General features: G+C 37.2%; 1 protein-coding gene across 4 annotated transcripts in view; it reads left to right on the top strand.

The window, feature by feature from the left end:
• The window catches only part of ITCH (itchy E3 ubiquitin protein ligase), a 65,432-nt gene that overhangs the window by 35,307 nt on the left and 16,348 nt on the right, over nt 1-13,777 (top strand). For 3 of the 4 annotated variants that reach the window (XR_012631467.1, XM_074888609.1, XM_074888611.1), the window contains exons 6-14: nt 491-533; nt 2,590-2,759; nt 3,963-4,197; nt 6,410-6,505; nt 7,822-7,996; nt 8,888-8,954; nt 10,852-10,936; nt 12,253-12,381; nt 13,048-13,120. Coding sequence is in view for 3 of the 4 variants with exons in the window: in XM_074888609.1 (XP_074744710.1) it covers nt 491-533; nt 2,590-2,759; nt 3,963-4,197; nt 6,410-6,505; nt 7,822-7,996; nt 8,888-8,954; nt 10,852-10,936; nt 12,253-12,381; nt 13,048-13,120 (1,073 nt within the window). In the remaining variant the exon portion in view is untranslated. The remainder of the gene's footprint in view (nt 1-490; nt 534-2,589; nt 2,760-3,962; nt 4,198-6,409; nt 6,506-7,821; nt 7,997-8,887; nt 8,955-10,851; nt 10,937-12,252; nt 12,382-13,047; nt 13,121-13,777) is intronic. The other variant, XM_074888610.1, reaches the window with a different exon arrangement.

Genomic DNA, 13,777 nt, shown 5'->3' on the forward strand with positions numbered 1-13,777 from the left:
TACAGAGAAAGGGAAGGGTCCGGGCTAGAGAGCCCCAGAAAACAAAGCCCCTGTGGTTGCTTGCTAGCCAACTAGAGAGAAGATTTTAGAGAAGTTGTTGCCCTTCCTGCTCTACCTGTCATCATTGAAAAGGGAGTGAACATGAAAAGCCAGGTCCACTTGAAGAATGGAGAACACTGATACTGCTACAAAGACACGAGACTGTGTTATTTAACTGTGTGTGTTTGAGAATATTCATACAGTCAAATGATATCCTGTTATATCTTTCTTAAGGTGAAAATATTACTCTGTGGCAGTGGCTTAAAAAAAATGTATACACAGACAGACATGCAAAATGTATACAGTTTGAAATAAGACAGTAGATAAGGAGCACATAGTGCATCACCTCCAGATTTGAAAGAAATTTGAGTATTAAAGACTACTACTTTTGTTGGAAGTGGTTCAGAATGTTGCTTATACTTCCATTGTCTTTTTCTTTCTGATATTTAAGGTCCTACGCAGAATGATAGCTCCAAAGTAAGGAATGATACACGGTAAGACTTTTTTCCTCATTTTTTATACTGCATTTTAGTGTTTGCCATTTTGGAAGAGGAATTGTATGTTTTATAAAGAAGACAATTGAAAAGTTTCTGAGTATGCCCTACAACAGTATCCGCTGAGATCTGAGCATGTCCTAAACAAAACTACTATACTGTTGCACATTCACATATTAAATTGTTTTCCATATGAGCTCCATCGCCTAGCTTCAGTTTGCCTCCATATCTGATCTTTTGGGTTTTTTTCCCCCTTCATGTCCTCATCTTTCTCCCAATGATTAACCAAAGTAAAATAAAAAAAACTTTAAAAAAATCCCACTGGTGAGTAAATGGCACTAGTTATTTTTAAAGTGTTTCTTTCACTTTATAGCGTGGAGGTATCAGAATTATATTTAGCTTTGTTAAGAAGATACCAAAAGCTGTCTAGCAGTTGCAGTGTTTTAAGGTCAGTATTGGATTATGTACCCTGCTGCTTGGTAGGGTAAAAGTGTGACCATACTTGATGGTGGATTAACCTGCAATGAGCACCATGCCACTTCAGTTCCCAGTACTACAAGTATTTTAAGGATCTGTACAATGCACAGCATTCTTGGATGACATCTGGAGTACCTAAGTTAAATTTCACTATTTTTTTAATGGATCATAACTCCCTTACCTATATTGTCTAAAGTCTTCCCATGAAAGTTTATTTTTGTTCTGTTTCCTTTTCATGCTCAGAAGAATGTTTCCATGCCTGGGTATTCAGAATGCCTGATAGTGTAATAGTACAGTAATGATAGTAATAATATCTGATTTTTAGTACCAACTGGTGGGGTTTTTGGTGTTTATTAAAGGTTCGTTTTGAGGATCATGTAAATCATCTGGAATATGTCTAGCATATTGTTACATGTATAATAATGTTTTGATATGCATTGTTATACCTTAAGCCAACTGGTCGAATCACTAAAGATAAAAGGTTACACTTATGACTAATGTTCAAACAGCAGCAGTATGCTTTCTGGAACTGAGGAAAACCCAGGCTATAGCTCTTACCAGCTTTGGATCACTGATGATTTGTACACACTTTCATAGTCATTTACCTAGGGGTGGTGTGGTATGGTATGAATTACATGCACCACACCTGGTATAGAGCAAAAGTGTGTTTGGCGGTGATATTGAGGTCAAACGTACACAATTCTCCTTGATCCTTCATGACTTGTGATTTACTTAAGCTTGCCTATCACTTTTTATTTTGTGTACATCTAAATGAGTGTAACTTCAGAGGTACTGGACTGAAACAGTAACCTGTGGTTTTATTACTGATGGCCTGTGTACTTCACCTGCCAATCCACTAGAATCTTAGTTGACAGTCTTTATTTAGAAATACTTATATTAGAAATAAAGCTATAGATACCTGTAACTCTGCTTAAGGAGCTACAAATATATCAGGATAATACACTGCTAGGTATAACTGAACAGTACGGAATGGGTGAGTACTGCTATTTAGTTCCTTAATTCTTGTAAAGTTGAGAAGCTTATATTCATAGCTGTTTGTCAAAACTTTAACTCTTAGTCCTAAAGTTTCCAGCCCTTTCCAGAATTGAGTTTAGGGGAAAAATTGGTGTATGTGTAATTAAGTTTTCTAAAAATTTGAAGCATTTGTGTTCTGAGCATATGCTAGCCCAGTGGAACAAATGCACACAGACTTGTTCTCAGGTCTTAGTCAGCTTTCCATCTCATTAGAGACAAGTGGAATTCATGGGCAGAAATAGCTGAATAGCAAAATCCCGAGCCTGGGCCTAAAGGCAGGTGTATCGAGTCGGGAAATGAAAGAGGAGGTTTCAGTGACAGATGTTATATATAACTATTTCACAGCCTTTTCATCAGTTGAGGTTTCATGGACCTCAGGAGATAAACTCTTAATATGTTTACACAGATGTATAGGTTTTTATAATTATTATGAATGTAAGAATCTCACCTAGTCATAACCGTTACATTCTAGTGTCTTCTGCAAAGTTTAATGTCATCCATACACTATCAGAACACTTCTGCTTTCTGTCTTTTCCTGCAAAAGGACTAACTCCAATGACCTTGAAAGCTGTGAAGATGCTCCTCCCAATGAAAACAAGACTGTTAATGGCAGTGATTCTCCATTACTCACAAATGGAAACTGCAAACCTTCTAGACCTCCCAGGCCTTCTAGACCACCTCCACCCACCCCCCGGAGACCTGCTTCAGTAGCTGGTATGTAATCTAGGGCCTGGCATTCATTTCAAAGCCACATAATCTTTGAATGAACACAGTTGTTTCTGATGCTGATTTTTAACTACCTTTTTTCATGGTAAATTCTTTGGCAAATAACTTCTGCAGGATTATTTTCTAGCTTGCATTCAGTACATGTTGTTTAACCGTTGTTCATATTATTAGAAATTTCTTGCTTCCATGTCTGTTAAGTAATGATTGTAATGATGCTGCCACATAGAGTGGAGCTGGGACCAAAAGAATACAAGTGAATGCTGCTGTTGCACTAAGACATCCACTCAGTTTGAGGCTTGAGATGAAGTCTACTGAAGGACTCACAGAACTGTCTCAAGTTGATAATACTGGGGTTTGAAATACTAGTTATTTGTTTCTACAGTTCTAGTTAAATTCTCTGAAATAGCAGGACTTAAAGTTTTGTAGTTTTTAAATAATCAGATAAAATAAAAAAAAAGCCTATCCATTTCAGTGCAAGAGAGTAATGAATGCTTTAAGACAAGTAGTCCTTAATAGTTAGTTAATGTTTTTAGGGTAACTACTTTTACCTGCATACACTGCAAGCTGTTTCAATAGTCTCATTATTACAATTGATAAATGCTGAGTCTGGATGGGAAACAGCGATACAGTAATTACTTAAAAAGATTAATCCAGTGTAGTTCAGTAATAAGGCTGGGGTTGTATATAACTTTTAATCCCACCCAGCAAATAGCATTCAGAAAAAAATGAAAACATTTAAAGAATATATGTATTCCCCTCCCATTCCAATAATTTCTTTCCATGCAATGTCAGATCTCTTCTTGAAAGTTTTATGCTTGTTATCTTCAATTATTACTTCAAACAATAAATGGGAAATAATTAACTCATCAATGCAAGAAAGTAGTTTTTTTGTTTATAATTGTTCAGTGTTTACAGAATGCAGACAACTTGTTTTGGTAAACATGATTTATTCTGTCAGAAATATCAAAATTGTGCCATTAATGGCAGTTCTTGGGTTAAAGCATTTTTAAAAAGAGAGACAAAATTGCTTTTTAGTTTTTGTGTAAGCTGTAAAATGTGACTGGATGTGTGCACTTGGAAATACCAGTTCTTGCATGTTTACTTTTGTGATTTACAACTTCTAAAACAGATTGATGATAAATATCAATTAAAGGATTTTTTGTTCTGTCTTTGGTATCTCTGACATCATAGCAAGTGTAAATGGTCCTTCATCCACATCTACAGAAAATGATGGGGCCAGTGCAGGATCACTGGCAGGTACAGCTGCACATACATCTTCAGAACAGAGCCCTGAGGGGGCAACAGCTGCAACCACAGCTCCTGCAACTGCTGCACTCACCACACCTCCAGTATCAAGACAAGTCCAGCCAGTAAATCCTCCACCTCAGGCACTTACTACAGTCAGTCAAGGTCCTCTTCCACCTGGGTATGAGTTTAATGACTTTTTTTTTTCTGTGCTGACATTTCTGGTTTTACTTTATTTCACTTATAGTAGGTGTAACAAAGCTGCATAACAAAAATCCCCCCCATACTAATTTGGAGATTTTCATAACTATTTTGTCTGGTAGGCCTTCAAGCATGGTTTATTCTTTTCTAAGAAACTTTATTTTTGATACTTGTTATACATTCCCGTGTCAGTGAAACATAGAAGTTTTAAATAGTGTGACAGCTTGCTGTCTTCAAATTAGAATGAAGTTAGGTAGTAAAATATTGGTATAGGTAAGTAGAAGAAAACCCGCTACTGCAATACATTATCTGCGATATGTCTGGAAGTTTTGGACTTTATACTGCAGCTCCTAGAAGTAGTGGGGGCACACTGTTGTGTATCAGGCACGTGTGGAATTTGCCAGATGGTTGGTCTGTTGCCTCAAAGCTCTCATTTAGATTGTAAACTTAAAAAAAAAAGGGGGGGGGGGGGATCTGGACTCTTTGAGTGAGGGAAGGCAAAAGCTTCCCAATGTGAATGGTGTAATTGGTGAAATATCTGCCTTAATTTGCAGGCAGTTGAACCAAAAGGTAGGAGAGGTCTGAATTACTTTGCTTACTCACAGAACATCTATGAAACATAAAAGCAGTCTTGAAAACATTGGTTGTTGCTTTACCATTTTGATTTCAACAGAAATGGGAAATTAGCATGGTTTTTTTCCTGTGATCATAGAATTGTTTAGGTTGGAAAAAACCTTTAAGATCATCGAGTCCAACCATTAACCCAACACTGCCAAGTCCACCACTAAGCCATGTCCCGAAGCACCACATCTACACGTCTTTTAAATACCTCCAGGGATGGTGACTCAACCGCTTCCCTGGGCAGCCTGTTCCAATGCTTGACAACACTTTCCATGAAGAAATTTTTTCTGATATCCAATCTAAACGTCCCCTGGTGCAACTTGAGGCCATTTCCTCTTGTCCTTTCACTTGCTACTTAGGAGAAGAGACTGACACCCACCTTGCTACAACCAGAGCAATAAGGTCTCCCCTCAGCCTCCTTTTCTCCAGACTAAACAACCCCAGTTCCCTCAGCTGCTCCTCATAAGACTTGTGCTCTTGATCCTTTGCCAGCTTCGTTGCTCTTCTCTGGATCCACTCCAGCACCTCAATGTCTTTCTTGTAGTGAGGGGCCCAAAACTGAACACAGTATTTGAGGTGCGGCCTCACCAGTGCCAAGTACAGGGAGACAATCACTTCTCTGTCCCTGCTGGCCTCACTAGTTGTGACACAAGCCAGGATGCCATTGGCCTTCTTGGCCACCTGGGCACACTGCTGGCTCACATTCAGCTGGCTGTTGACCAACCCCCCCTAGGTCCTTTTCTGCTCGGCAGCTTTCCAGCCACTCTGCCCCAAACCTGTAGCATTGTGTGAGGTTGTTGTGACCCCAGTGCAGGACTCGGCACGTGGTCTTGTTGAACCTCATACAGTTGGTCTCATCCCATTGATCCAACCTGTCCAGATCCCTCTGTAGACCCTTTCTACCCTCAGGCAGATCAACACTCCCACCCAACTTGGTGTCATCTGCAAATTTACTGAGGGTGCACCTGGTCCGCTTGTCCAGATTATTGATAAAGATATCAAACAGAACTGGACCCAATACTGAGCCCTGGGGAACACCAGCAAGGTTACACTTGATGCACATACAGGGGTGAGTCAGTATCCCAGGTGCAGTATATGCAGAAAATGTGTTGCTAGTGCCCTTAAGATGAATTCTGTGTATATGTGATCTTCACAAAATTTGCATATTTTGAGGGTTCAAATTAAATTGTTACTCAAAATGGATTATGCTCTACAGATGATTCTGTTCAACAGGTTATTGATATACTTGATACTGAATACAAAACCTTGCTTTCTTGCTTGCTAAAATTGTATGCGTAGGCATGTATTTTAGCTTCAGTTTCCCAGAAACTGAAGGTGGTCATGTCGACCATTTTTTGTATTCTAGTTGACGTAGAATTACTGCCAATATGAACATGGCACCACTGTATATTGTACAGCATTTTGGTGCATCTTGTGAACCAAGTCTGTTTCAAGCCTTTTGTTTAGAAATAAGCATTTTATGAAAACAAGCGTTTCTCATCTTTATATAGTGGATGAATGGTTGGAGTAGTTTGATCTGGAGGAAAATAAAAATAGTGTTTTATTTTCAGTTGGGAGCAAAGAGTAGACCAACATGGTCGAGTATACTATGTAGATCATGTTGAAAAAAGAACAACGTGGGATCGGCCAGAACCTCTTCCTCCAAGGTGAGCCAGGATAAGTCATGTGATTGTCTAAGATATGTCTGGACTTTTCAGAAATTGACTGGCCATTTACTAAAGCTAGAAAGCATGTTTGTAAACAGGAATGTGAACCCAGTGCTAACAAACAGTTGCTCCAGGTTGTCTCCAAGGAGCTCCACAAAAATGCATAGTACATAGTATGGAAAACAGTTGAATGCCAAAAATAATGGAATCTGAATTTGCTGTCAAAGATGAAGGAAGTGCATCTTTACTGAGTAACAGATTAAAGTTAAAGACAGTAGACACCCCCAACTGTAAAAAGAACCAAACCCACAGAAAAGTATTTAGGGATTGAGGTAACTATCAGTTTAAGCAAGAATGCCCTTGGTTACCTCTTTATCCTGAGGTTACTGTTTGCAGTCCTCTGATCTTGTCTCAGGGTTCCCATCTGCTAATTTATTATGCTCTTATAAAACAGCTTTGGTAATTAGGCTTTTCCACCTGATAGCATCAGAACAGCCAGTGATGTTAGTCTCTACATGAAAGCAGTGCTATCTTTCTTACAGCATTTGTGCTATCTTTCTTAGTTTTTAAAAAAATATAAGGAAAACATAAGAATTATTCTCTTGGACTTCATACTGAAGTGGTTCACACACTATACAGAATTACAAAGTAAAAATGTGGGATAGTAAAGAGAAATTGATATTAAAGAACAAAACCTGGCAGAGAGTCTCGTAAAGGGAACCCACCTGTCATAATCTATTTTGAACCCTGAGAGGATTGAGCAGTGTATTACTTAAACTTATTCAGAATGGTAGTGTTTTCATTCAAGTTCTGTAAATAGTACTGATTTTGTATTAACTGAAAATAGTAAAAATCCAAATCCAAACCAAACAAACTAAACCAAAACCCAATGTTCACACCTTCCTTTTCTGCCAGAGTGTGAGGAAATCTTGCATTATGCAGCCCACACTGTCAGGGTTTTTGCTGTATTTTTAAGAGAAACCAGCAGATTTATGGATTCAATGGGATAAATGCAGTAATGACAGTATAGTATTGACAGTGCTTTGTGTATCTCTTAAACTGTTTCAAAAAATCCTGGAAGTACAGTAAATGGAATGAGTCTGACTTGGTGTAATATACAGCAAAGTAAAAGTGCTTCTCCTCAGACAATTTTAGCTCTTGCGTAGTTTTTGTGGAGTGTAAAAGGAGAAAAAAAAGTCTGCTGTGAGCCCGTACTTTGTACCTACTTCCAACTTACTGCCTGTTTGTGTAAAAGTGCTTCTGAGCCCTTAAAATTGTCTGCTATTGAGAACGGTTGCTTATAATTTTTCTAAAAGCTGGGAGCGACGAGTTGACAACATGGGGAGAATTTATTATGTCGACCACTTCACTAGAACAACAACGTGGCAAAGACCAACATTAGAGTCTGTCCGAAATTATGAGCAGTGGCAGCTTCAGCGCAGTCAGCTTCAAGGAGCTATGCAGCAGTTTAATCAGAGATTTATATATGGGGTAAGTAATACAATGATGACTATAAAGGTTAAGTAAGAGAGGTATATTTTTCAAATTTTCAACCCATTAGTCTTTTCTGCGTATTGAAAGCATATATGTATTTGGGTTTTGGGCATGTTTGTGGGTGACTTTTCTCCATAAGATACCAGAGTTTGTTATGGTTTATTTTATGATAATCTATTATCTTTGTATGTGTTCATGTCCTTGCAGTGACTGCAGGCAGCACATGCAGTGTGATGGTTGTCAGCTGGTGGTGTTCCTTCATAAAATTTATGGACAATATTGATAAAAGTCATTGGTTCAAAACAAATAACTGGTTTATTTGTATTGTGTCACTTGGCCAAAGACCTGGAAGGCAAGCAAGCTCACAGTACATATATGTCTGATCTTGGTAAAATGAAATAATGCAGGGAAACTAAAAATATCCTTCCAGAGTTTTAAATCCATTGTTTACCTTTGATGAATAGTAGACTTTAGATAACTCCAATGCATGCTACTAGTTTTATCAGGAATAGTGTAGGTTCTAAATTAGCTGTATGTGTAGAGAATAAAAATGGACCTCATAAATGGTGGTAGGGAGAACTGAACTGAATGCAGGAATTAAGTGGTTTGCTTTCTGATTGTTTTGGGTGCTGCTGTACTAATTTCCCTTCTGCGTAGGCAGGGGGACTAAACAAAGAATAATTATTTTCTTGGCATTGTAGTTAATTAAGTATGCCAAGGTCTGTAAAATAGGCATTCTCTGTGGAGAAAAATAAATTGTTGGCATCTTTGCTTATATGTAACATCAACAAAAATGCATTTACTTCAGTAATTCATGATGGCTATGGTAGAACATCTGGAAAGCAAATGACTAGTCATTAATGTACCATTTGTTTGTGTGACTTGCAGAACCAGGACTTTTCATCCACACAGAACAAAGAGTTTGATCCTCTTGGGCCTCTGCCACATGGATGGGGTAAGACTGACTTGAAAGTGGTTTTTAGTGCAATGTAATTAAACATTAAATTATACTTCTGCCAAATTTTGTCAGCTGTTCTAGGCTAGCTTTTTAAAATGAAAATGTGGATTAAAAATATTTTAAAATTAAATCTAATCAAATGTGCTGTTAAAGCAGAGTCCCAACAAGGATGTGCAGTTTCAAAGTAGATTAGAAACTGTAAAGTATTCTGTTTTACTCCCTGTAACTATCATAATAGCTTCTTTCACACTGTGATCCTTTTTTAACTACTTTCATTAGGCAGGATTCCCTACCCACCATCTCATTCCTGACAAATCAGACTCCAAATCCCCTCTAAATCAGACTGCCAAATTCCCTCTCCAAGCTGATTCTTGGAGAGTTTTGTTGGTCTGAAAAGTATTTTTTATAATGACAACTAACCACTTCTTGACTTGCCCCTCTCCCTGGTATAAATTTGGTTTTGTACTTTACAGGGTTAACAACTTACAATTAATATAATTGGGAGGGGTGTGTACAAAAATGTAAGTGTAAAACTAATTTCTAGTGTGACTATCAAGTGGATATAAGAAATCAAGTTTAATGACACATAGGCAAAGTTCTCAGGATTGTGTAATTTTAAAGCAAGTAATTACTTGGCAAAGTTAGACCTGGGTTTTTGGCTTGTCTGTTTCAAACATAACTATTTGCATTTTTAGTTCTGGTATTGATGCAATTTCATGTTGTAAAATCATTCCTCACACTTGTGCTTTCTTGCGTTACATATATAAAAATTCAAAGAAAGTTCTTTAGGCTGGCATTGCCCAGGAAACAACAAAACTGAGTTTCCACCTCATGTTGAATTCTGCTATCAATAGACAAGTGTCTACTTCCAGACTTCTCTTGTAAACTGAAGCTTTTTACCTGTGGTAGTGAGATTTTGGCCTGTTTTTTATAATTTGTATTCTATATTCTGTATTTCTCTTGCAAAGCTAAATAAAAATTGTATGAAAGGCTGCAGAATGGTACAGAAGACCAAGCTGGGGAATTTATCATAAGCTTTGTTCAGTCATGGTTATACACTAAACTATCTGAGAGAAAATATAAATGTATTTTCTTGGAAACTGCATTGATCATTTTTTATTCCCTGCTCATAACTTGAATATGAAGCCCCTGTACTTTCTTGATCCTTGTGTATGCATCTGTTACCTATTTTGTGTTTACTGTCTATATTGCTTGTAAGGTATGTCATAATAATCAAAGCAACTGGAATTTCCTGTGGAGAAAACAGCTTACGTTTTTTCTTTCTTCCAATTAATTTTTTCCTACAATTGAAAAATAAATAGCATGGTAAAGGATCGTAATATGGAAATTTGAACTTCATTAGTATTTTAATCTATATAAATTTTTAACTTGCAAAATACTGAAAAACCTTTTTAAGAAGTGTAAACGGTAGGCCAGTAGATCTAGTGAAGGTCAATCTCCTGTGGTGAGCTACTTCCTTCACGCAAATGTTTATGTTGTTGTTACGATGCCCAGAATCTCTTTTGTGATCAGGATTGTTGGTATAAGTAGTGCAGGTAGAGATACCTGAACATTTCAGGGTAAGAACTGAGATACAAAGAACTTGCCTATGAACAGCATTAAGTACAGTTTTTCCCTGAGGGAGGTGATGGTGCAGTTTCATCTGACTATTAGCAGTCAGTAGTATTAAGACAGGTTCCTGTTTGTCAACAGCCTATTAAGGAATAATGTCAATGACAGTGGAAAGATGTTGAGTCAAAGTTGATACAGAGAAACCTGAAGATAGCAGAGGCTGCGGCAGAGGGTGTCGACTGATTTTATTTATTTTATTTGATGTAGTCTCAGCAATACATTAAGCAGGTACTGAGTTTTTTTTCCTTTTGCATCTTTTCAGAAAAGAGAACTGACAGCAATGGCAGAGTGTATTTTGTCAATCACAACACACGAATCACTCAGTGGGAAGATCCCAGGAGTCAAGGGTAAGAAATCAGTTGCATCTTCATGTAAGTCTAGAATGAAAAGGTAACAAAGTAGTGAGCTAGGAAATGCTGCCCACAGCTGAAACATGGACTGTCCTACACAAAACTTCAGACAGCCTGTTAAAATATTAAAAGGTACTAGCTAAAATGGAAACTTTCAAAATATTACTTAGTAAAAATACAATTACCAGGAAAGTCTTGGTCAACAACAGTAAGTTCATTCCCCAGAACAGCTCCTATTCTCTTTTTAATTAGACACACATGTCTAAACATTTGTATCATTGGGGGAGGGAGGGATTTCTTCCATACGGTGATGGGATAGTGCAGAGGATCCTAGACAGTTAATAGCTAAGAGACAGAAAGAAGACAGACTTGAAAAACTGCAGCACCCCTCCTCACACCTTTTAGAAAAAGAAAACTTGAGGCACTATTAGAAGTAATGGAGTATTGTTAATTTTAGGATCTGATCACTCTGACTTTTTGAGGGTAGGGTATGTAGGCAGGAGATGGAGGGTGAAGGCTCTTCCATCCCAGGCCTTCCTGTTTCAGCTGAAAATTTCCGTTTGGTGAAGCAACTTCCATCTGTCCTTCATAGAGAAGGAGGAGGAGGGCAATAGCCCAGTACATGTGGAGGGGTGATAGCTCTAGCCAGAGGTGACAACTTTTCTACTGCAGTCATGTCTGCAGCAGCTGACTGTGGAGAACACTATTACTCTTAATACAACCAACAACCAAATGTGCTGCCTTAACAGTTAGGAACATGGTCCTACAGTGTAGTTCTGTGGAGGGAAGTCACTATGAGAGCACTGATACTACTCAGGTCTTCCAAATATCTTGAGATTTTTGTGTATATCCAAATTGAGTTGGAAGTTGTCAAAAAATTATACAAGATCAGTATTTTCATTTATTTTTGTCATTCTGAAACTTTTTTGTCTGCTGTGATTTATACATGAGGTACTAAAAGCTATTTATTAAAACTATGTCAGTTTTCAAGTAAAAACCTAATAGAATATAAAATTCTGTTAAGTGGAGGAAGTATTGATAGACCTTACATACATTTTTCCCTTAAGTTTTTATTTGTCGTTATTCCAGGTAGTGCAACCAGATAAGCTGATGTTTATTTAAACAGTCATTTTGGTCTAATTGAGAGCTGACATGAAAATTTATGAGGAAAAAAATGCAGAATAAATGCTGAATGGAAAGTTTCTCAATCCATAGTTTTTCTAGATCTGCCAAAATTTTTACTGTCTCAGGTATTGTTCAATTGACTTAATGTGTTAAGTTGATCAGTTACGTGTATTTCCTTGTATCCGTAGTCAATTAAATGAGAAACCTTTACCAGAGGGCTGGGAAATGCGATTTACTGTGGATGGCATTCCATATTTTGTGGATCACAATAGGAGAACCACTACATACATAGATCCTCGCACCGGCAAGTCTGCTCTGTAAGTGCTCTGTAACATGATACTAAATTTTCAAAAGCACAGTTTAGCACACATCATTTTTGAAAGTTATTTTTCCCTCTTTGTACCTGTTTTATGCAGAAAGTTTTACATGTAGTAATGCTTCTTAATTTTCTGGGTTTTTTTCATCCACTGATAACTGTCCCTGAAGAAGGCAGTGTTTTGAACACTTTAGAATCCTTCTTGCCAAGTAGTTTATAAGATTTGAGGGTAATGGAGGAGCCTCATCAGTACTGTTGATGACCGGATCCCTTCCTTCCAGTTACTGGTCAGTCTTTTTAAAAGTACACTCAACCCTTACTCTTTGATTTTTAGGAACCAGAATGGAGTTAAAACCAGAATTAACTCCCAACTTAAATTAGTGGAATCTCATCCCATCTTTACTGTTAGAATCTTTTTGGCAGTTAATAATCAGGTACTGTTTAAAAAGTACTGTGTATGCCCTCCACAATTTGCAAAGGAAGATTTTTTTTTTTTTAGTTTAAAAACAAGAAAATTAAACCCCAGAATCAAAAAATCTGAATAAGAATCTTCCAACTAGATTCCAACTAAGCCATACAGCTACGTAACTAATACATTTCCAGGCTTTTACTTAAATTACAAAACTACTTTTGAAATTAATTTTCTTTTTTTCTCCTTTGGTTCCAGAGACAATGGACCCCAGATAGCTTATGTGCGTGATTTCAAGGCAAAGGTCCATTATTTCAGATTCTGGTGTCAGGTATGATTTCATTTCTTGAGAATATTTGCTTGCATTTTTGGTTTTTGCTTACATGCTTTAAATGAACTCTCAGTGCTTTGCATGTACAGGTAATCAAACTACTCTAAGGTTAAAGATGAGTTAAATTAGGAGGGAGTAACTACAGGACTTGAATAAACTAATGTAAGCTTTAAAGCTAGGTAAACTATGGCTTTAAAACTTTAGAATAAAGGAAAACATTAATTTAGCTACTTTTTTTTTTAAGTGGTAGGTTTCAGAATAGTGTTTTCTTTCTGCTGTTAATAAGGGAATATATGGAGGCACAGTGTTTTTATAGTTAATACAAGATCTACTTTCTGAACAGATACCTACTTTTGGAAGAAAATGCAGGGCATTTGACACAGAACATGCATGTCTAAACATTGAAGAATATACTGTGGTGCATGTTACCATGCTCTAACGTAATATCAAATTCCAGTGTGTCAGAGTCTTGGTCCTCTAAACTCTGTGTATATCAAAAGATTAAGTACCTTGGTGTGTAGAAAAAAGTCTTAGGTTTAAATGTTTCAGAAGTTTTCAAGAGTCAATGAATTATCCTTTGAAAAATAGCGGAGAAACTAGCCTAATTTTTCACTTTGAATTTTGTGCAGAAATAACCTAGATTTTCAAATTTTTTAT

The sequence above is a fragment of the Strix uralensis genome, chromosome 18 (assembly GCF_047716275.1).
Source record: "Strix uralensis isolate ZFMK-TIS-50842 chromosome 18, bStrUra1, whole genome shotgun sequence".
Taxonomy (NCBI): Eukaryota; Metazoa; Chordata; class Aves; order Strigiformes; family Strigidae; genus Strix; species Strix uralensis.